Genomic DNA, 24,553 nt, shown 5'->3' on the forward strand with positions numbered 1-24,553 from the left:
GCGCCACAACTACTGAGCCTGCGCTCTAGAGCCCGCGAGCCACAACTACTGAAGCCCGCGAGCCACAAATAGTGAAGCCCGCACACTTAGAGCCCATGCTCTGCAACAAGAGAAGCCACTGCAATGAGAAGCCCTCACACCACAAGGAAGAGTAGTCCCCGCTCGCCACAACTAGAGAAAGCCCGCGTGCAGCAACGAAGACCCAATGCAGCCAAAAATAATAAATAAATAAAATAAATTTTTTTTAAAAAAAGAGAGAGATGTACCACAATGTTCATTGCAGCACTATTTACAATAGCTAGGACATGGAAGCAACCTAAGTGTCCATCAACAGATGAATGGATAAAGAAGATGTGGCACATATATACAATGGAATAGTGAGGTGGATGGACATAGCATTCTTTGATGGAGGCAATTAAGTGACACCAGATCCAGACCTAGTAATCTGAACAATAACCAATGAGTTCACACTCCACACAATTTATCTGAAAGGCTCAAATGATCAGGAGTTACTGTTAGCCTTCAAGCCTCATATATGTATATGAATGCACATATTTACAAATAAACAAGAGACAGACAATTCTCCATTGTTCTCTTGTGTCTCTGTACATCTTTTGATGTGCAGAGTGTTAACTGCCTTTTATTTCAGACTATCTTTTCAAGGATGTTTGTATAGTGAACGGCCTTGGATGAGAGAGATAATGTCTCCTCCAGAGCAAAGGGTCAGCCTCTCTACTGCCCATCATAAAAAAGATTCAGGTTCCCTTCACTTGCAGTTCCTCTCCTATAATACAACTCACTGCTTGTGCGGATATCCATCTAGATGCACCCATGTCACCCGCTTGGGAGATGGGGGCAAGAGGAACCAACACACACTGATGCTCATACTGATTGCTGTGCTATGAGTAATAAAGCCCTTTGTCTCTGACTCAGGAGTTTTGTTTTCTGCCAGCAACCATGCAACTATGGCAAGTTAACTTATTAGATTGCAACTGGGATAAAATCACAGACTTTTCACAGTTGCTATTATCTAGATGGATGGATAGACAGATAGATAGATATAGCCTTCTCTTTTTGAAAAGTAAATCTCCTACCCAGCCACTCAGTTCTCTTTGCTGGAGGCAATAATACTATTACTTTACTATGCATCCTTCCAGGGATATTCTATGCACTTATAACTATATGCATCTTTTTTCCTTTTTCTCCCAAATGTTACGAGGCTATAGATACTCTTTTGCACCAGGCCTTTTTTACTTAACAAAATGCTTGGAAATCTTTCCATATTGGTATAGTTAGGGGACAACTCATTCTTTATTAACAGTGGCAAATTAATTTCTACTATGCATATATTATTATAATAACAAAATAGTCCATAACGTGTACTTAAAGAATTCTCTTATTGATTGATATTTAGGCTGTTTCCAACCCTCTGTTACAAAATGTTGCCAAGAATATCCTTGCACGTACATCATCTTACCCATTTGCAAGATCTCTATAGAAAACTTTCCAGAATTTGAATTGCTAGTTCAAAGGATATGCTCGATATTAATTTTAATAGATATTTCCAAACACCTCTATGGAGATTGTACTAATATACATCTCCACTAGCAATGTATGAGACTGTTTCTTCTCTCACACATTTGTCAGTATAACATGTTGGCTTAAGTTTTTACCTGTGCCAATCTGATAGATGAAAAATTCAATCTCATACTTTTAATTTGTATTTCTTATAATGAATGAGATTCAGCATCTTTTCATATGTTTAAGAGCCATTTGTATTTCCTTTTCTGTGAAATTCATGTTCTTTTTCCACATTTTTTTCTATTGGATTGCTGATTTTTTTAAATACTCATTTGTAGGAGTGCTGTATATTTTGGAAAGCAGAACTGTGTCTTCTCTGAATTAGAAATTTTCCCCTAGGTTGTTGTTTGTCTTTTGATTTAATTTTTTTTTTTAATTTTGGCAGGTAATTAAAAAATTTGTGTGTGTGTGTATTTGTGTGTGTGTGTGGTATCTGAATTTGTGTCACACTTAGAAAGGTCTTCTCAGCTGTGAGATCATAAAAGATCCATATTTTTTCCTCATAGTTTTATGGGTTTTTTTTATTGCTTAAATCTTTGTTCCATCAAATATTTTCTTTTCAAAATTAATTATTAAAATATACATTTAAATGCTTATCTATATTCATAAGGCTAAGAATAGCTAAAAAAAGAGATTGTTTTCTCAACTCTGTGATCACATTCTTTTGAACGTTCATCCTTTGGCAGGTACAGATCTAGAATCGGCCCTAGACATAAAGTAGTTCAAAGTACAATCCACGTGCATGCATATAATATAAACCTTATATATTATATAGATAATGTTGTTATCCTATAAAGAGATAGCAGATAGCTCTCCAGTAATAACTCGATAAAGGGATTCTACTCTACAAAATTTCGAAATTATATTGCCTGCAAAAATGAAGATGATCTAGAAGAGAAACACAGAGCTTCCTTGGGGAGGCAATTTACTTGACAGTTCTCGGTGCTGATTCTATACAGGGCTGGTGAGAGGGCTTAGTGCAGAATTCCCTTTTCTTCTTGTTCTTCTCTAGAGGTCAAGCCATTTTGTGTGTCATTTTTGTATCAGATTTTTTTTTTTTTTTAAAGAAGTCATTGGGGCTTTTTTTTTTTTTTTTTTTTTTTTGGCTGTGTTGGGTCTTCGTTGCTACGTGCGGGCTTTATCTAGTTGTGGTGAGCGGGGGCTACGCTTCGTTGTGGTGTGCGGGCTTCTCATTGCGGTGGCTTCTCTTACTGGGGAGCACGAGCTCTAGGCGTGTGGGCTTCAGCAGTTGTGGCTCATGAGCTCTAGAGCACAGGCTCAGTAGTTATGGCACACAGGCGGCTCAGTTGCTCTGCGGCATGTGGGATCTTCCCAGGCCAGGGCTTGAACCCATGTCCCTGCATTGGCAGGCAGATTCTAAACCACTGTGCCACCAGGGAAGCCCACCGTGTCATTTTTGATTCCAAGGTATTCTGACCTGCTGTAGGTGAAATTTATTTTCTGTCCTGATAGTTTTATAGGAGAACTATAGGAAAAGGAAAATTTTAATTCTTTTAGGTTTAATATACATGGACACATTGCTTTCAAAATACCTGTAACGAAATTCACTTCAAAATGAGACAGAAGGAGGACTTCCCTGGTGGCGCAGTGGTTAAGACTCCACGCTCCCAGTGCAAGGGGCCCAGGTTCGATCCCTGGTCAGGGAACTAGATGCCACATGCATGCAGCAACTGAAAGTTCGCATGCTGCAACTAAGGAGCCTGCCTGCCACAACTAAGACCCGGCGCAACCAAATTAATTAACAAAAAAAGCGACAGAAGGAAAAAGAAACAAAAAGAAACCTGCTGTCCTAAAGAAACCAACTGTAGATCAGAAAACTTGCCATTAATTTAAGAATTGTCATTAACAGGGGGAGAGATAAATTAGGAGTTTGGGTTAAAATATGCACACTACCATGTATAAAATAGATAACCAACAAGGACCTACTGTATAGCACAGGGAACTATACTCAGTATTTTGAAATAACCTATATGAGAAAAGAATCTGAAAAAATATATATATATATTATACCTGAAATCTGTACACCTGAAATTAATACAACATTGTAAATCAATTATACTGCAATAAAAAATAAATTAGAAAAAAAAGAATTGCATTAGCTTGAGTCATCTAATCTTTTTAAGTCAAATATCTATATTAAATGTTTTTTCCTTTCATTTACTACATTAAGAATGAATAATCTCTATGAAGATAAGTGCCATATAAGGCAATGCATTATTAATTTTTAAACCCAATGAGATAAATAAAGTTGATCAAAATCCATGATCAGACAAAACAAGGCAAGAAGTTTATTAGCTTGGGTGGAAAAGGCAGATGGTTATAAATTAATTTGATTCATTCTTAGTAAATTCAGATGATAGGTATGAAATATATAAATGGACAGCATTTCTGCCCATGAGGTATTTATATATTTTTCCTAGGAATGTCAGAGTTACACTGACAAATCACAATGGAAAGGCAGGCTGATTTTTGGAGAGTTCTTCCAGTGTGGCTCTTTAATATTCAAGGCCATCAAATGTGACAAAGGAATCTTTTTAGATTTATTCCTGTTGGAACGTGCCAGGTTCAACAGTAAGATCTGGAGACTTACATTATCAGGAATCACAAGCTACTTACAAAAACAGGCCACTCTCTTAATTGTGATTTGGGAATGGGGCAAATTTCCAGGGATAAGTTGTCACCACAGCCAGGAACAACTGACTAAGAAAGAATGATCTCTGGGTTTTTCCAGAAAGCTGTCTGTTCATTAGGTAATGTTAAAATAGGACAAGGGTGGCAAGCTTTTAAACATTCCAGCTGTAATATTTAATTTTAAATATTCTGTGAGGAACGCGGCCATCCCAGAAGTCTGCGTTAGCTGGTAAATGGCCTAGCGTTTTTGGGAAAAAAATCTGAAAATAGCAAATAGCATTCTGCAGTAGAGAACACCCATTTGTTACTAGCTAGCTGGAGGCCCTCAGGCATGTCACAATGCTCCACATTTGTATGGGGAAGGAATTAAGCTAGGCATTGATTCTCAAGGCAGGCAGAACCGAGGAACCTCTTACCCAGATTTTAAAGAACCCCACACAGACCAATTCAATCAGATTCTTGGGAGTGGTGTCCAGGCATCAATATTCTGTAAAGTGTAGCAGGGTTGAGAAACACCAGGCTAGATAACCTCTAAGGTCCCACCCAGATCTCAATAAATGAAGGGGAGAATTCAGAATACCAGCACAAGAAATGGAACTCAAAAAAACATAAAAGCCGTGCAAGTGTAAAGCAAACCCTAACCAGGGGTGTACAACACACAAATATCATCAGAGAATGATATTCTCACATGAACTGTGGCTTCATGAACAAAAAAATATGCTTGATTAGTAAAGATAACATCAGTAAAAACATTCAAGGCACAGAACATGAAAGGTATTATGTCATTAACATCTGGTGGCACTGGTACTTTTTATCCAATTCCAAATTTATGACATACATATATATCAAGCTCTGACCATTCAAAGACTCAAAGCTCTTTTCAATAGAAATTAAAAATCAAACAGTGTGAAATGGTAGGTTTTTAATTTCTCACTGAAAAACATCAAGAGTTGATATGGCAAAAGCCAAGAGGTTGCTTTATGAAGACATGTTCATTCCTTGCTTTTTGGATAAAAGAGATAATGCTAGACTTCCCTGGTGGCGTAGTGGTTGAGAGTCCGCCTGCTGATGCAGGGGACACGGGTTCGTGCCCCGGTCCGGGAGGATCCCACGTGCTGCGGAGCGGCTGGGCCCGTGAGCTATGGCCGCTGGGCCTGCGTGTCTGGAGCCTGTGCTCCACAACGGGAGAGGCCACAACAGTGAGAGGCCTGCGTAACGCAAAAAAAAAAAAAAAAGAGATAATGCTAAATGATAACAGCCAGAATCAATACTATGACTAAGTACTGCAGGTTGATTCTTAGAAGGGATTCATTTGAACTGGGCCTCAGAAAATAAAACAAAATAAAAACCCTCCCTCATGTGACCTTCTATCTTGGATTTTAGCCAATAGGGCCTGAGTTCTTAAAGTGCATATTAGACATGGGCCTTGTCTGGGCATCTGTGAACCCTCTGGAACTGCCTGTAAAAACTGTGTGTGTGGGCCTGCGTGGGTGTACCCATGCACAGAGCTTTCTTATCCTTTTTTGAGTCAAGAACTCCTTTGGTAGCCTATGGACCCCTTCTCAGAAAAATGTTTTTAAATGCATAAAATAAAACACAAATGACTGCAAAGAAAAAAAAATGAATTAGTTATCAAAATGGTTTTGTAAAATTACAGGACAGTAATAAATGTCCTTCTTTATCAGCATATTAAATAACAAGATCCTGATGCTTAGGTAGACAGCTATAGTAATCATCTAAATTTCGGAGTAATAAAGAACAGTTATTTTCATGACATCAGCAATATCGGCAACAACTTACGTGATATGAAAATATCTGTAACTTCCATTGCTGATATAATCACAGGTACTGTTAATACTGCTATGATTTGTTGTCTGTGATCATCATTGAAGGAAGTGAGACATTTCTATTATAGGTTATAAAAATAATTTCCCCATCCAAGTTCACAACCCTCCTAAATCCTCTGGACTCCAGATGAAGAACTTCTGATCTATATCTTTATCCATCTTGAGGGGGTTTGATGATACGCCTCCAGCAAGGATAGAACATTAGACCACAAAGCACTTAATAAGCATTTCAAGGATTGGTTTCCATAAGGTCCTGCAGACACAGAGCCCTGGAAAGTCACAAAACAGTAGGGAAAAGGTGAAGGGCTCTCTGAGGTGGGACCGTAAGAAATGCTCTGTGAGCTTCTGGAGCTAAAGTTCAAATGCATCTTATTTTTAATTTAATATATGTTTTAATGTTTTGCATAGTTCCTAAAACATGTACAGTGACTTACAGGATCCATAAAGCACAGCAAAAGCTCACTTCTGAGTGGATGAGAAAAAGAGAAAACAACATAAGGGGCATAAAGTGAAATGATGCCGAGCACGAAGCTGGTGCAAAAATAGAAAGTGAGCCACAAATTTGCTTCCGAGCTTTTTGGCAAAAATAAAGCTGGACAGTCACAGAATGCACAGTTTCCAAAGGATTACACACACACACAAATCCTCAGAAAAAATACAGCCTTTCTGGTACTAAGATTGAAGAGGTATTTCTCCCATGGATCTTTATAAAAAGAATATCATGCGTTGTAATTAATGAACAATATCTTCAATAATATCATTAAAAGAGACATAACAATGAGTTCCCCAGAACTTTTTAAAAAATAATGTTTTTTTAAAACAAAACAATGGCAATACAGCAAACACGATTCAACTGGGGGCTCATGAAGTAGAGCTGGGTACTCAGCTTTCTGAAGTCAGATGTGAGTGATGTGCTGACAGGCCATTGACCTAAGTCAGTCAGAACTGAACACTGGTCCCCCATTGTCAAAAGCAGGAGGTGGTGCACTTTTCTTAAAGAGGCGGATAATATTTTCAGCTTTACAGGCCATACAGTCTATTGCAAATACTCATCTCTGCAGTGAAAGCAGCCACAGCATGTAAATAAATGGGCATCACTGTGTTCTAATAAGCTTTATTTATGGACACTGAAATCTGAATTTCATACACTTTTCACATGTTGTGAGATATAATTCTTCCTTTGATTTTTTACCCAACCATTTAAAAACCATTCTTAGCTTACAGGTTATACCAAAACAGGATGAGGGCTGGATTTGGCCACAGGACATAATTTCTTAACTGCTGGTCTACAGGATCAAGTTTTCTCCAGATACCTCCTTGACTCTTGTATCCTTCTCTTTCCTCAAGCCTCTGTCTAAATCAGCTTTTTAAGGTAATAACTCCTTCTATACTTTATATGCAACTATACACAGATCCAAGCAGGGTGCTATCATGGATACAGACGTGGCTTCAGAATTCATATGTCCCATGGAAATAAGAAGGTAATCCAGCATGAATTAGCAGCAAAGAAATGGTTTAGTTTCCAGTCTCCTCATTAAAATAAACATACAGACACAACACCGAAAAAATGGTAATAAAATTTGAATACACAACCTTCTCTATTTAAAGGATCACGTTCTATTTTTTTAGAAGCATATAAAAAATGGGTAAAATTAGCTGAATCACTTAATTCATGTATTGTAGTGTTTACAGCACTAGATGTCCCAATGAAAATGAGGCCATATGGTGTTTCACAGCACACAATTAACTTGGTACAATCCCAATAAGAAAGCCTTCATTCTAAATATCATTCAGGTGTCCCTGAGCTTCTGTCTGCTTGGAGACAAAACAAAGAACTAGGCCACTGAACTTGGCAAACTTGGGTTGTCTCTACTATTATATGGGCTCACCAGAAGGCGTAGGGAATTTATCCCATCTCTTTATTTTAGTAAAGATTTGTAATCCTTATACCCACCCATTCTAGAGAGCGGCTAGGATAATTAATAAGAATTTATGAATAAGCCTTGAAGAGTATGATGAAAGAAAGGTATTAATGCAGACCCAGAGGAACCCTGCTATAATTCAGGGAGGGGGCAATTGCCCTCATGGAAACACAATACACATCAAATCAAGTCTCCTAGAAATGTGTAACTGCCTTCAGAAGATGCTCTAAACCACACAATTACAGTGTTCAGCACTGAAAGGTCTCAGCTGCCTTTCTAAACACCAGCCCTGTAAGTGTTCCACTGAAGGCTGTGTTTCATTACCTCTGTGTATTTTCTTCATATTCTTTTGCAATTGGTTCTGGTGATGAGGCTGTGTATATGACACAAGCTCCTTGAACCATGAAAGATTAAAATTCTGTGCTGAGCTGTGGAAATGTCAATGAAACCTCTAGTACATCCAGAGAACAGACCTGTAGCTTGTGGGGCTTTGGGAACTTGTAACTCATGAATGCTTGACTGTGCAGCGCCCACATAATGAACAAGGCCAGGTCTAGAGTTACATGTAAGTCACTGCAATTATTTCTAAGGACACTTTTTCTTGGGTATATGCATTCACCCACTAGAACACCGAAGCTTTGTATTATTAAGGTGAAATGTTGGGTTCGATTCCAAACACTACCGTTCCTAAAACTGGCCGCAAAGCGTCATCCAAACTAACATTTATTGCCTTTTAATGGCATTTGCTCAAATCCACATCTTCTAAAGATTATATACAACATTCCAAAAAGCACCTGAGGAAAATCCCTTTCAAAGCGACCACCTAATCTTTTCAGTTTCTTCACTGCGTTGATCTGCATCCACAAAGTTTAAATGTATGTTTCAATCATCAGAATAATCTTCATTTTGACAGCTGTAGTACCCGTGACATCTATTACATTAACGAATGAAAAAAAAAAAAAGAATCATTGAAAACATGGCGTTCGAATTTAGGAGGGAGTCGGCTCTGCCACTCACACTAATGCATCCTAAGGCGGGTTATTTAATCTCAATAAGCCTTACTGTTCTCAACTATAAAATGGGGATAAGAACATCAACTACTCCATAGGTTACTGTGAGGAGGAGATGAGTTACTGTATGGAAAGTCCCCGAATAAATGCTTGTTCCCTTCCCCTATCTAAGGAACTCAACTGGATCAACAAGGTACCTTCCTCAACCTTGAGGGAGACTCTTAACCTAATCAAGAATGAACATCACAGTGTGATGTTTAAAGGACTTATTAAACCAGAGCCTCAACACTGAGAAGAAAATGGAAGAAACCAGGTGTTTATGATGACTCAGACTTTTCCATTCACTGAATGGCTAACTAAGCAGAGGCAACACATCCTTTTAACAGAATTTTGTACCCAAGGTGTCTCACACTGTGAACGCATGGATTCTGAGATTTAATTCCTCTACTGTCACTACTACTCCCTTCATTTAAATAAGGTAACCTCTCTATTAAAGGACTTCGATCTCAGCCCCTACAATTACACGCAGCCAACGCTGCTCTTCTCCCCTTGAGCGTGGGCTCCGGCCTTTTACACAGTCGTCTCCTGGCAATCAGAATCCAAGTCTTCCTAGTGGCTGTCAATGAGGCTATGGCCCAGGATTGCTGAAAACTTAAGACTTTCCTGACCTATGATGACAGAATGAGACAAACTCCCCAAATGTTTCTTCCAAACGTCATGGAAAGCGCCATTTAGGACCTCACAATTTCCAGGCACTCCTCATTGGTCCCCAGTGAAATGGAAGCATTATCTGGTTGCCAACATCCTTAAGCCTTGACTTCCAGGTAGGTCAAATTTTTATTTTGTGAAAAATACATGGGTAGCCTGGTTTCCTTTTATCGTTGACAAATCACTGTTACAACTTGGCTCAAGTATTAGCAGCTTTAGTGGAAACAAATCATTCTGTTCACATTTGTTGAATACTGACCTAGTGGTAAAACTAGGCAATAAAAACTATTACCCCTACTTGTTGAGTCTGAGCACAAAGAAAATTTATTTTCCAATTATTCACCTTATGTCACCACAAAGAAAGAAATGTGTGTGATGGCAAGGGTAACATGCATTTGCGAGTGTATGCCACTTACTCTTTTTACAAAAGTGCTGGGGAATGTCTCAATAGAATTCTTTATTATTATGTTGAGATATCAGCAGTAGGCAGCTGCCAAAGTATTTTACAAATGAAGCTGTAATGTATTACTAGTTGCCCAATCCTGCTGTGCTTGCTACTTGGCGTTTGTCTCATTCCCTCTATGAAATAAACAACTTATTAACTACAGAGGAGCTAATAAGATTTTAACTTCTCCTGTGAGGAACTCTCTAAAGATTTATTTCAGTTAAATGAGTTCCCTCCTGACTATTTGTCCACAAACTTGCTTCAGGAGATGGTGAGGACTAAATGAGTTAATGCACAGGCAGGCTCTGGGAACAGTGCCTGCCACATCAGAGGTTCTCAATGCAGATGATAAACAAGTCACAACAGAGTGGGAATTTTCTAACAAAACATGCTCTAAAAATCGAAACTCTTGATAAATACGCAAATCCCATAGTCAGAATTGTAATCTCTATATTTTATTCGATCTCTTCTTAGTCAAATGGCTAATTTAAACACAGTAGATGAATGCGCATGTTTTAATTTTATTTTTTAGTAACTACTAGGAACACTGTTGTATTAGTGACACAATGGCCCAAGAGCTGTACTTATTCATATAATTCAGGAAAAGATTCTATTGGAACTCAGCAATTAGTTAGATTTAGTTGGCAGGACCACACAATTATTGTGATCGACTTCATTGTACTTCATGAACTTAGGAAACAATGGAAATGAATGGATTTAGAGATAAAACTGGAAATTCCGAGAACTACAACAAGAACTGAGACCTTAATGTATAACTGAACTTGCCCCAACTGTTGCCTAATATAGTTTTATCTGTATTGTACACTACGCAATCATTATCAACTTTTTTCCTGTTTTTGATAAAATGATTAAACTGTTTGAGAAGGTTTAAGGAAGAGTATGTGAGGTTGGGGAGTTTGGGAGGGTATGAGTTGAATTTTCTAAAGAGAAACAGACTGGCCCATGAAAAATATTTCAAAATGGTAAAGTTACAATTTTCAAACACTGCTCTCTGATGCGTGTTTTCTATCTCCAGAATATCAAAACAAGATGCTAAAGCTAAATCAAAGTGTAAGTGTGGGGCTTCCCTGGGGGTGCAGTGGTTAAGAATCCGCCTGCCAATGCAGGGGACACGGGTTCGAGCCCTGGCCTGGGAAGATCCCACATGCCGCAGAGCAGCTAAGCCCGTGCACCACAACTACTGAGCCTGAGCTCTAGAGCCTGCGAGCCACAACTGCTGAGCCCACGTGCCACAACTACTGAAGCCTGCACGCCTGGAGCCCGTGCTCCGCAACAAGAGAAGCCATGACAATTAGAAGCCCGCACACCGCAACGAAGAGTAGCCCCCGCTGGCCGCAACTAGGGAAAGCCCGCACACAGTAACAAAGACCCAGCACAGCCAAAAATAGATAAATTTATTTAAAAAAAAAAACAAGTGTAACTGTGACTCACTGATAACCAACTTGGGAGTGTTTTTTGGTTTTTTTTTTTTAATTTATGGAAACTATTTCCCAGTATGTAAAAGAAAAAACAAAGCTATAGAAAATGGGAAAGGCCTCTTTCAAAGGGCACACAATAAAGAGAAAAGTGCTAGGCCTGTATTTAGGTGCTCAGAGTTCCAGCTCAGTGGTGGTTTCACCAACCAGCTGGCCAGGAAGATGGTCGTGGGGCTTAGCAAAGCTCTGAAATACTGTGTATCAACTTGAACGGCTTGAACATGAGCTCTTAATTTTCCTTCCAGAAGTAAAGTGCTAGGGTTCTTTAAAAAATACATTTTTAAAGTAGGAACAGCCTGAATAAAAAGTAAATAAATTAAATTTTTAATTTAGGAGAAAAAAAGGGATTTTAAAAAATGTATGAAAAATCAGTTGGAAATTTTATTGCTTTTGGCCCAAGGTCACTGTAATACTGACTGGGCAGAAGGCTGAAAGAATACACAAGTTGTGGGTGGGGTGTTGCAGTTAGAAAAAGTAAACGCTATGTTCTGAATAGTTTAAAGACAGTGTTTGAATGGCCTAAAAAACTATAATTAAAGAACATAAGGCTGGGGACTTCCCTGGTGGCGCAGTGGTTGAGAATCCGCCTGCCAATGCAGGGGACATGGGTTAGAGCCCTGGTCCTGGAAGATCCCACATGCCGCGGAGCAACTAAGCCCGTGCGCCACAACTACTGAACCTGCGCTCTAGAGGCCGCAAGCCACAACTACTCAGCCCGCGTGCCACAACTACTGAAGCCCGCGCGCCTAGAGCCCGTGCTCCGCAACAAGAGAAGCCACCACAATGAGAAGCCCGCGCACTGCAACGAAGAGTAGCCCCCGCTCGCTGCAACTAGAGAAAGCCCGCGCACAGCAACGAAGACCCAATGCAGCCAAACATAAATAAATAAGAATATAAGGCTTTGGTAGCTCTAGTAAACTATGGAAACAAAAGGTCCTGGTTGGGTCATTCAAAAAATATTTGTTGAGTGAATGAAGTGAACAAATACGTAAGTGAGGATCTGACACGAACTAAAAAAGGAAAAGTTTTTAGAGCTCTTAAAGGAAAACAAAATAATATACAATGGAATCACAGCAGAGGACGAAAAAGTTAATTCAGGTTTTTAACAGTAGGAAATATATAAAAATAAAAATCGTCACCAACATCTTAGTTGCCTATTTTGCTAAAAGTTGAGAAAGCATGAGTTATCCATAATTAAATGATTAGGGAAGGTATAGATGAATGAAGTAATGGGGATAAAATCTCAGACTACACTGTAGGTGGTTTAAGTCTCCAAGCAAAGTCTGCAAATAATTTTTCAAGCCCACACTCAGCATGCATTAAAAAGAAAAAGAAAGTAATTGTAATATTAGACTGGACATAGATGCTTGGTGGATAAAAATCCGTATTTTTATAACAAAACATATAAAGATGTTAACTAGATACTTAAAGCAAATATTAACCTAGCATAGAAATGATCACTTTTAATGATGTAGCATTTGATATATTTATGTAACTCTTTTAGAAAAGCTTGATAACAGGTCACATTTTTTTTGCCAAAATTTAATATTTGGTGCTAGACAGATATTAGATTGAGCTTGCCATGTTTATGCCGCACACATGTTTTCACAATACCAGTAACAGAAAAATCAACTTCAGGAGTAAATGTGAAATACAGAAAGAATTGCTGATTAGATTTTAAAGGAAGTCACACAAGCCAACTGATGAAAGTCATCTTACGCACCATGTGTTATCAGAGGCAAGTTAGATTTTAAGTTTTAATACAATGGCTCTTTTGCAGAGAGAAAAAAATATTTCCATCTTGTGTGCCAACTTATTCTAAACTGAAAAAAAATTATTTGGTGATCAAAAGGCAGGAAAGAGGATCAATAAGACCACATTTGTCACGAATCCAATGTTAATGTTAATTAACCTTTCTGAAAAAGTTCTATTTAATATTTATCAGAAACAAAGGGAGCTTAGATGCCAGTGTGAGTCTGAGAAGGGGAGTGGTGTCCTGGGCCTGGTGCTGGGCTTGCGGTAAGAGGAACCAAATAGCTTCGGGGACCCTGAAAGCAGGGGCACTGGCTGTGCTGCTAAGCCTCAACAGATCCCAAGGGAGAGGAAGCAGGGACAGACGCCAGCAGCCCCTGGAGCCCCTCAAAGTCCCAGCATGGTCACACCAGAGCAGAAGCACAGTTCCCACCCTTCTGGGAGTAGGGGGGCAATGTCAAAGATCTTAGACAGCCTAACCGAATTTCCCCCCGAGTCGTGCTGGGGCAGCACAATGACCTCAAAGTACCCACGAGAGCATGAGAGAAGCAAGGAAAGGTGCTGAAACTGAAGGAGCTTTCAGACAGGAATGCACTTGAACTGGACCAACACTAAGGATGAGACAGGACAATGCACACCTCTACGGACGCCTGTAAGGCAGAGGCCACAAGACAAGGTGAGCACTGCTCACCTCCTCCGCCCCCAGCCCAGACCTTAGCACTTTGTACGGAAAAAGGATATTTAATATTTTAAAAGGATATTAAATATTTAATTTAAATTAAATATTTCTGACTTAAGTTTACTTGTTCTTAAAGTACTCCTTTTATAAGAATGTCATAGGTATAATAAGGGAAAGGTATGATATGAAATGTTAAGGATACACAGCAATCAAGAAAAGGCAGAGGTTTTTTTGTTTCCAGCAATGATGGTCTAGGTTATACAGTCCAATCCTTCATAAAAACAAATTTCAAGTGCAGGCTATAATATACAATAATCTAATTAGAAACATCAAATACCCGAGAAGATAGTAAGGAACTACCAGGCCAAAATGTGCGGGAAAGCAAGACCCTAAGAGGTAAGCAAGGGGCGAGGCACTTTTGCCCTGATAAGGGGCAGATGTGCATGGATTTTGACAGCCTCACGGGGGAGGTGAAACAGAAATCGAAGACTAGAACGCACCCAAGTGGGGAGAATACAAAGGCCTTTGTCTACACTAAGCTGAGTTTCCCAAGAGTCACCCCCTAAAAATAACAGTGAACCAGAATCAACCCACTTCCCACCCCGAAAGACTGCAGGGACAATGGCCTTGACAGGGGAAGTGTACATAAGGAGGCACAGGTGGGTAGTCCATGAGGACTTGTACTCACCAGCTGGTCCCTGTGTGCAAAACTGCAGCTCGAATTCACATCACCTGGGTGGTCTACAAAACTTTAAGTGGTAAGTTTAGGTCAAAGTGGTGCCAGGCCAGTAGTGCCACCAGGCACCTGGCAGAAACAAAAGCAAGTCCTCCAGGGGGTCGGCAGGGTGGGGGGAAGGCCATTCATCCTAAGCCTCAAAGAATCCCTACAGGTAATTTTTCAGTGGTAATGATGAATATCCAGGCAAAAATAAGCAAGCACACAAGAGCAGACAGGTAAGAGGGGAGTGGGGGAAATCTAAGCAAAATAGAGATGCTAAAAACAAATTCATTCACTAATGAATTCTGCAGCCTTTTATGCAAAAAATATTTATGGAGCACCTACTCAGTGCCAGGCTCTATGCAAAGTTGCTGGGGACAGGTGCCACTTCACCTGTCGGATGAGCAAATCACCTAAGGGATGAAAGGTTAGTTGAAATGCCATTATATTTATGTTTATTTACTTTTAGTCTCTGTGTTTTCCAAAGACTTCCAAACACAAAGATGAGTGCCCATTACTATTTAGTGACAGGTTTTGAAATAAACAGTAATCGCCTAGGACTGAAATTGACATCACTGATTCCTTTCTCAGACTCTCATTCCCTAAAGGTTCCATGTTTGAGTTCAGCCTAATTATCCTCTAAGCAAACCAGAGAGCCACATGCATTAACAGGAAGACAAAGTGCTGAAAGATAAAGATAACTATCTCAGAGATAAAAAAAACCTCAGAGTTAATGATATACGGTAAAAGTCCAAAGAGATGATCATGGAATAACAGCATGAATCAGACAACATTAATTTTAAGATAGATCTGGAAACAGTTGAAGGCACAGGAAGAGTGAAGAGAAATTAGTCTAAAATTTACTTATATATAGATTGCCTTTCTTGGCCAAGGTTGTTGGCAAAATCTTGCTGATTATTTGGGTTACTCTGGTGTGTCCACACTAATTATCAACCTTTGTCTTCTATTCAGCTTTTTACAATTAGAATTCAAATCATCACCTCTATGCTTCTTTATTTGTTTGCTTTTATTAAATATTCTTATGGTTGTCATTTACTGAGCCTTTGGAATGGTCTGGCCTGTGCTTTCTTCTCCTTGCTGGGCACACCAAGACAGTATGGTGTAATAAAAATCGTAACAGTAGCAACTGCATATGGGCCTAGAACTGAGCAAGACAGTTTTTAGGAGTTATTTACTCCTCACAACAATTGTAAGGGGTAAGTCATTACAGATGAGGAAATTTATGGGCCAGAGAAATAGAGGGAGCAGAAGCAGGGGCTTCAAAGTTGGACAAACTTGAATTTAAATCCTGACCTGCTCCTGGCATTTCTCCTCCCCTAGAAGTGAGGCTCGGTTTTCTGGGGTGAAGGCTGCTGTGAGGATGAAATGAAATACAGCACAGCTTAGGGCCAGGACTCTGGGAAGTATTTGTTTTTCCTTCCTTCCAATGGTTGCTCATCTGGAAATTCATGTCTTGTCTTACACAGCATCTTCAAATAGTTTTAAAAGTAGCTACCTCCAGGAAAATAATGGAATATTGTAGAGTTTTTAAAATAATAAAAAGGTGGATAATCACTTACATTTAGGGAGAGCTTTAACTTTTCAGTAGCCCTTCACTCCCTTCCAAACACTGGCTTGTTTGACCCTTTGGAAAATATTTTAATATCTCAGTTGACTTTTTTAGATTGGTTGTCTCCAGGACATAACATTGTCTGTGGGCCTTGAAAAATGCTAATCCAGGACATGATGCAAGAAGAAAGGACCAGGCCTTTGCCTTTCTTTCCAGTCCTCTGGCTGCAGTCTGCCTCCTTCCTTCTGGGATCTATGTGTGTGTCGACGGGATGGGAGGTGGCCAGGGTTGGAAGTAAATCAAGGGTGGGAGGGAGGGCTGTGACACGTAGCTGTCTTTGGTTGCCATGGTAAGGATGCCTAACACAGGAGGAATGTGTTACCTTCCCTTATAAAAGAAACTTTCCTTTTTTACTTTTCTCAAGCTTGTGAGAAAATCATCCTACCTTCTCACATTTAAACCAAAACTACCTACTCCTCTAACAGTGGTCTGAACTAAAAGGCTATATTCATCCAGAGAGTGTGGCTAAAAAAACCCCGGGAAAGATGTATTCACCCCAGTATCCTGGCGGGCACACAGTAGGGGCTCAACAAATATTTGGAGCTACTGCAGTACCTGGGGTGTGAATTGATCATTCTCTGTTGACAATAGAGAACATAATGTAATGATTTCTGTGAGTCCCTGAAAAGATCAGCCCAGCCTGACTCCCAGGAAACCTTCCTAGATCAGCAAGACTCACTTCTCAAATAATTGATTAGTTCAGAGGTCACACATGTGGACAGATTTTGTTTTGGCTTGCAAGGTTTCAAAACACATTTTGAGTTAATATTTAAAGCTTGAGAGATTTCATATGCATTTACAGCTGACTTGCTTTACCCAATAGTGTCTATCCGCCCCTTCGGGGAACTTGTGCTGGTGCCCTGGATTATAACCATGTTGGCTAAATAAAAGTTCACAAGTCCTACTAGCTGTTTCAGGTGTTAATTTCATCCTATGCAGAACACACACACACACACACACACACACACCTTCAAACAAAAAATAGAAGGTTCCAAATGTGTAAATACAAAAACCAAACCCTCCGGCCCTCAAATTTCTCACTTTCTCTGTCTGTGCAGTTGCCGCGATCAGTGTGTAAAACCCATGTTTTCAAACCTTTCACTTCACAGGCTCTTGCTGACTGGAGGCATGAAGGGGAAAGACCACCTATCCCTTCATTACTAATGCTTGACAAAGCAACCCCATTGGGAAGGAATTCTTGATGAAAGCAAGGAGGTAAGAATTAAAACCTCACTGAAAGGCTACTAAGTGCCACAGCAGGTTGTCATTTAGAAGATACCCTTGAGAATTTTACAGAAATTAATAAAATTAAATCGGAATAAAACACAAGTGATTTGCATTTAACAATATTTTCAAATATAATACTGAGAGTCTCTCCACTTTAAAATCGCTCCTATAAAAGGCAACTGGACCCCGACCATTCTCCCTTCTCAAGTTGATGCCGCCTTCCCCCTGGATCTTCCTGCGGGTCCAGTGTGGTTCCCTGAAACCAAAGAGCCCCCATTCCCTTCCCCTTGGTGCTGAAGTCCACACTTCTGGCCCCTGCATGGCCCCTCCACTCCCCTTCCCCAATTCATGATTTTTTCACCTCTCCCGCTGCCTGCCACAAAAACACCTCAAAGATATTTCAGTAATAAGTATTATATAATAATAGTAATAAACATTTATTTATTGATCACCTACTATGTGCCAAGCGCAAGTCTAACTGTTTGAGAGAGGTCAGCCCATTCCCCAACCACCATAATCGTCTGAGGCTTGTAGTGTGGTAGTGAAAAGATGAGTGCCCAGCAGACTGCTGGCTGGGATCCGGACAAGGCTTGCAGACCACCCCTGGTGTGGCCCAAATGGTGGCTACAAGGCTGTTTCCGACTCTAAGACTCTATGATCACTGCTGCCATGTTTAAGGATGCAAATTTTATAGGAGCCCCTATCACTAAGTGGGAAAGAAACTTTTCGAGGAACCCTCTATTTCCCACAACAGGATGGCCCAGATTAATCCTAGCTAAGATTGACCCTCCTGAAAACAGTCCCCTCATCTCACTCCACCAAGCTGAGGGGCCCCCCATGACTGAACCTGAGGTGCCACCCGATTCCAACAGGGAGCTGAATCAAGCTAGAGTCCTGACAGTGTAGAAATGCAATTTCCTCCCTTACGTCTAGATGGTCGTAGTTTCCTTTATGAATGTCTGTCATGAAAGTCCACTCCAAGGAGTTTCCGTGGACAAAACCCCAATGACTCACTGACGTGTGCCCCGCGACCAAACCTGGCAGGACCGAGTTCCCTCAGCCCACCACCCGCTGGACCCGCGCGGAGCTCATTCAGAAGAAAAGATGGGTCTGGAAAAGCTCTTGGAGAAGAAAGGAAATTTCCCATCTCTGGTCCTTTCTCTTAACTGGGACCCACTCTGCCAGCTCCGGAGGTCTGTCCCGGCCGTGACGACCCCACGGGGCGCAGGTTCCCAGAGGCGCGGGGCGGGAAGGGGCAGCCCAACAAGGGCTGCCCCGGGAGTCCCGGCCGAACCTCGCCCTCCTGCTTCCCTCCTCCTCCTCTTCCTCCTCCCCGCGCCCCAGCCTCGTCGCCGGGGCTGCTCGCCTCCGAGCGTCCCGGGGTTGGAGCGGAGTGGGAAGGCAGGAGACTCGAAGCCTACCGTCTTCTGTTTCTTGACCCCGGACGACATGCTGGCTGGCTGCGGCGGTGCCCTGCGCGCTGGAACTCGGAGCCCAGCTCCTGGGAGCGGAAGCGCTAGGACGCTCGGTGGCGGCGGCAGTGGCTACTGCCGGACTCCCGAGAAGGAGGTATAAAAAGGCTCCACAGACACGTCGCACTTCCCTTGACCAGCCCCCTCCCCCTCCTCCTCCCGCCGTTCTCCTCTCCGCCCCGTCGGCTCCGCCAGCAGCGCCCAACCCAGGGGACCCGGCCGCCTCCTGGGCGGGGTCCCGGGTCCGGCCCCTTACGCCCCGGAGCGGCTCCGCCAGCCCGGGTCGGAGGCAGGACCTTGCAGCCGGGGGCTCGGATGGACACGCCCCGCGTGCAGTCGGAGGTCAAGTTCGCTCTCTGCGTTCCCACTCCCAGTGGCTGCCTGAGCTTCCCCCACCTCCCACCCCCGCGCCTCTCCAAGGAAGGCTTCCTGCCTCTGGGACCTGCTTGAAACCGCCAGGCTTGTCGGCATGGTCCTTAGTGGGCACCGATGCCCAGCTTGTCTTCATTTGCAGTAATAACAGCCACGGTTGACATTTTTTGGTCCTCTCTCTGCTGACTTTTGCCTTCAGCCTCCTGTGGCCCCTGACCCAGGCATCGAGTCCTACTTTCTCCCATGAAGCAGTTGAGGCTTTCAGACTTTCTCAAGATTATCTTCCAAGTGAGGGGATTCAAACTCTGGCCGTCAGCCTCCACAGTCCAGGCTTTCTACACCAGCATCAGCATCGATGATGATGATGATGATGATGATCAAGAAGAAGAAGAAGAAGGGCTTCCCTGGTAGCGCAGTGGTTGAGAGTACGCCTGCCGATGCAGGGGACACGGGTTTGTGCCCCGGTCCGGGAAGATCCCACATGCCGCGGAGCAGCTGGGCCCGTGAGCCATGGCCCGTGAGCCTGCGCGTCCGGAGCCTATGCTCCGCAACGGGACAGGCCACAACAGTGAGAGGCCCACTTACCGCAAAAAAAAAAAAAAGAAATCAGGAGGCGCAGCGCCTGCCTGCACCTTATGCGCCATTCACGGGACTAAGGGGTTTACATGCATTCACTCCTTTGGAGCTCACAATATTTTCCTCTTGTTACAGATGGGCCAGCTGAGGCACTGCTCCGACTCAAAGTTGAGTAGGCAAGGCCAGCCCGGGAAAATGGTCAGTAGTAGCCCAGCCACTTGTTTCAGTCCATCCCCCAAAGCATTCCTATAGTACTTCCGTGTGTTCAGCAACCAGGATGGGCCCTGAGGAAAAAAGTAAGAGGAGGCCCAAGTTGACAAGGCTTATGGACTACACCTTAGGGCTCCAAGGTTTTATCAGAGGGCAACTCTTTTAACTCAAATGTCTGGGACAAGCAAAAGTAAGGAAGGAGAAGCTATGGTTAGTGACAGCACCTTGAGGGCAGTCACAAGGCCTCACACCCCTCTGTACCTTAATTCCTTGCACAATGTGACAAACAGATCAATAGGATAGTACAAAAGAACCATGAAGATGCCCAAGGGCCACACTGCCCATTCCAACTTTGGTCTTCCTTCTGTGAAAAGGCTGAAGTGATAGCCTAAGGAAGTGAGGATTGGAACTTTTCTTTCATATCTAATTGTATTTCTGGAAGACTGTCAGCTTTCCAGACAGACACTAAAGATCTGAATATTCATTCATTGATTGCCTTTCTCCATGGGAAGTTGGGAAAAAAACAAATGAAGCAGGAATCAGAAACTTAAAAGGCAGCCTACATATTTGTCCAGTCTTGAAATATCAGTATATTTATTTTCTTACTCATTTGGAGTAAGCTGCCACCACTCCCTTCAGATATGAGCAGCTAGAGGGCAAATCCTGGGTTTGAGTTTCTGTTCTGCACACAAACTAGCATGTTTTGAATTTTGGGGGTTTAAACAGTAACATCCCATTCTAATTTTATTGGAAAAATCCACTTGTATCAGTTCCAGCCATATTTTGAACCCTGCAAGATTCTGCCCTAAGAGAAAAGGTAAATTAAGTGTTGATAGAGAAATAGCAATTTGCATGATTGTTTTTTTTTTCATATTGCCTCTTTAAAAGCTGAAACAGAAGGATGTTAAGGGCAAATCCATAAGGGCAACTTCCTGGAAAAGAAATATATGACTGTTTAGACCTGGGGGAGGTTTTGCGATCGTTTGTCCAGTTCCCCTCTCCCTGTATTTCACAGATGGGCAATGCAAAACTGGTGCTGAGAGAGGGGAGGTAATCTGACCCTCCTCACTAGTTAGGGGTGGTGCTGAGACTCAAACCCCGGTCAGTCAGCTCCCCAGATGCAGTGAATCACTCAGCCTCTAGTTCAACTACTTCAAAACCCCCATGATAATTGCAAACTGGACTGTTTATCTTGTTTTAGATTTAATTAATTCTCAAACAGAGTACTTTGTAACAGATATTCTTTCATTACTTTCAAAGACGTGTGAAATAGGAGGCCTCAACTCCCTTGGACTCAAACTGCGATGTTTAAGATCCCTTAACTTCACAGATCATCAGTTTAGTTGTAATTCAGCATGGCAACTCACTGAAAAGTAAAATAATCTTTCTTTTTTATTTTCCCAGGGTCTTTCTTTTAAAGGTGACATTTGGAATTCTTTTTCCTCTCACTACCCTCTTACTCCTAGGAGAGGACATTCCTTCTGAAAAGATATGAGCAACTAACAGCTTAATTTTTGTTTTTTGTCTTTTGGTTTTTTTTCTCGGTATGCGGGCCTCTCACTGTTGTGGCCTCTCCCGTTGCGGAGCACATGCTCTGGACGCGCAGGCTCAGCGGCCATGGCTCAAGGGCCCAGCCGCTCCGCGGCATGTGGGATCTGCCTGGACCGGGGCACGAATCCGTGTCCCCTGCATCGGCAGGCGGACTCTCAACCACTGTGCCACCAGGGAAGCTCAGCAACTTAATTTTTGAAGTCTATGAATCTAGACCATCAGAACTGGGAGGAGACTCATTTAGGGGAAGGAAGGAAGGGTTCAGATCTGTTCAGTCATCTGGACACACGCTCCATAACTTTCTCAGCAGTGTTTCCTCTGAGACTCCACCGTAAGACACTGTGGCCTGCACCGTACCAATTTACAATCCTTGATACTACTCGCAACATTTGCATGAGGGTGTCAAAATTTTCTTCCTGCTTTTCTTTTGTTTTCTTCCTTCCAGGAATTGGTTCAGCTATAATAACTAACTTAATAAGGTGGTGATTACTACTTGGTCCTTTCATTGTTTAGAAAAAATGGAGTCAGCTTCCCCAAATAAACAGGGAAACACATATACAAAGAATGACGGTGTTGATGAGATGTTTATGCCGCAGGTTCCCCAATACACTTTAGGGAGGCTTATCACATTTTAGGGGATCTAGTTTGGAGGCATCTTCCCTGGATTGGCCGTTTCAAAGGAACGCAGTTGCATTGCCCCCTAGTGGCTGTAATTCATAAAAGGGACCTAATTGTTGAAACCCCGTGTACAGAAATAAGTGTAGCATTTCCTTGGGTCAAGAAGTCCTTAGAGAAAGTCCTCTAGGATTCAAATATTCTTCCCATTCTCAGACACAGGTACTACCAAGGCAAGCAAGACATGGTCCCTGTCTTCAAGAAACAATCTAATGAAGGAGACAGTCTCTTCCTCCCAACCCCACCCCAGTACATTACAATATATTACTAGGACAGATAAAAATGATACATGCATACCTTAGACATTTTATTTTGACTTAAACACATGCACTTCATTAATCTTTGATGTAGGGCTAAAGGCTTCTCTTGTGGTATGGGTACACTGGTGGGAGTTCCAAAAACCACTTTCATAGGCAACTTCAACAATTTCCAGTTTGATATTTTATAGAGTTAAAAATTAAGGGTCTTTCCAAAGCATCCATCTATTCTCATGGAAAACACAACTCTTTTTTCCCACTCATACGCTATTCACTTAAGTCACATCTAATTAAATTACTTAGTTACACTAATAGGTACAAGTGGCTTATATAAATAGGTTTGGAAATAAACACAATGGATCTCAGTAAGCATCCAGCGTAGGGAGTGGAGGTGCTAAAGTGTGTGGGCATTCCAGTGTGTCCTACTGTCAAAGAACACTGAGTGTGCTGTGGGCATCAGTCATTATCTTTTCCAGAAGAAATGGAGAGCGTGGATTAAACTGGCCAGTCAGTTAAAAGGAAGGATTTTGTGGGAGCACAGAGTTCAACTTTGAAAGGAGGGAGAGTGGAGAGAGATGTCAGGTTTTTTCTTGGGGAATACTATACATAAACTAAGACTTGAAAGAAGGGTAGGGTTCTGCCAGCCTTCCCCTCCCCAGAGTGAGGGTATGTGTAAATTCAAAAATGTAAAGGCAGAGAGCCGCATGAAATAACATGGTATGTTCAGAAAATTATAAGTATCTGTATTGCTGAGTTTAGGAGATACAACGGAAGAGTGGGGGAAGGCCGAAGGCTGTAATAGAGGACGTGCCATGTACAATTAGGCAGCGACGTGATTTTGCATGTTCTCTTTATGCTCATTGGGGTGCATTAGCCATGTGGCTGGCCTTGTATTTACTCATTAGTCATAGAGACATTTGCTGTGTCCAAAGATGAGAAGTCACCGTCCTGAGGTGAAGGAGATGGATACGTACACAAACAATTCCAAGGGAATGTGATTAAGTGCCAGAATAAAGGGATATTCGAAGTTATAGGGAAAGCGCACACACGTGATGACCACGAAGAGATTCCAATGGGTGGTGATAATTTAACCTGCGTTTCAAGGATAAAAGAAAGCTAGATAGGAGAGTGATCTGTGACCCTACTGATGGTCCAGGCTGCCTGGACTGATGTTCCCAGCTGCACGAAGCATTCATTTCCTACCCCGGTATCCCCTGTGCCTCCTTCAAGTGCCTCAGCCTGTCACTGAAGACCCAGGTAGAGCAGAGACAAGCTGCTGACAGCCAGATTGCACAACTCTGACCCAATTACCAAAAGGCCGCCCACAGATCTTAGGCAACCAGAGGAAAGGCCTACACTTCCTGGCAGAAGTAAGGCTCCTCTGCCATTTCTCGGGTGGAATCCAGTACATAGTTTTTTGTCTACTCTTTGTATTAGTTTAAAAAGAAGTACATTTATTAGTATGTGCACACGTTTTGCAAAATAGAAACATTTAGGGTATTTAGGAAAATTCACTCCAAAATTCAACAAACCTCAGTGGAAACAAGTTGCATTTGTTTAATGGCAGGCAAATCAATTACTTGAGTCTATTAATTGGCTGCATTTTCAGTCTTCAACAGGTTCTTTTTAAAGATGTTTAGCAAGGTGGAAGATAACTCGATCTATGTCACTTAGAGCCTTTAAATTATTAGAAAAATATCCAACTAAACTTAAATTATTTAACTATTAACTATTGAATTAACAAATTATTTAACTTAAATTTAAATTATTAGA

At 41.8% G+C, this 24,553-nt stretch overlaps 1 protein-coding gene across 1 annotated transcript in view; it reads right to left on the reverse strand.

Moving 5' to 3' along the window:
- The window catches only part of PAPSS2 (3'-phosphoadenosine 5'-phosphosulfate synthase 2), a 78,345-nt gene extending 59,138 nt beyond the window's left edge, over window positions 1-19,207 (reverse strand). The window contains exon 1 of the mRNA XM_065893815.1: window positions 19,089-19,207. Within this exon, the coding sequence (XP_065749887.1) occupies window positions 19,089-19,118 (30 nt within the window). The 5' untranslated portion in view covers window positions 19,119-19,207. The remainder of the gene's footprint in view (window positions 1-19,088) is intronic.
- Between the last annotated feature and the right edge of the window lie 5,346 nt (window positions 19,208-24,553).

This window comes from Phocoena phocoena, chromosome 16 (assembly GCF_963924675.1).
Source record: "Phocoena phocoena chromosome 16, mPhoPho1.1, whole genome shotgun sequence".
Lineage (NCBI taxonomy): Eukaryota > Metazoa > Chordata > Mammalia > Artiodactyla > Phocoenidae > Phocoena > Phocoena phocoena.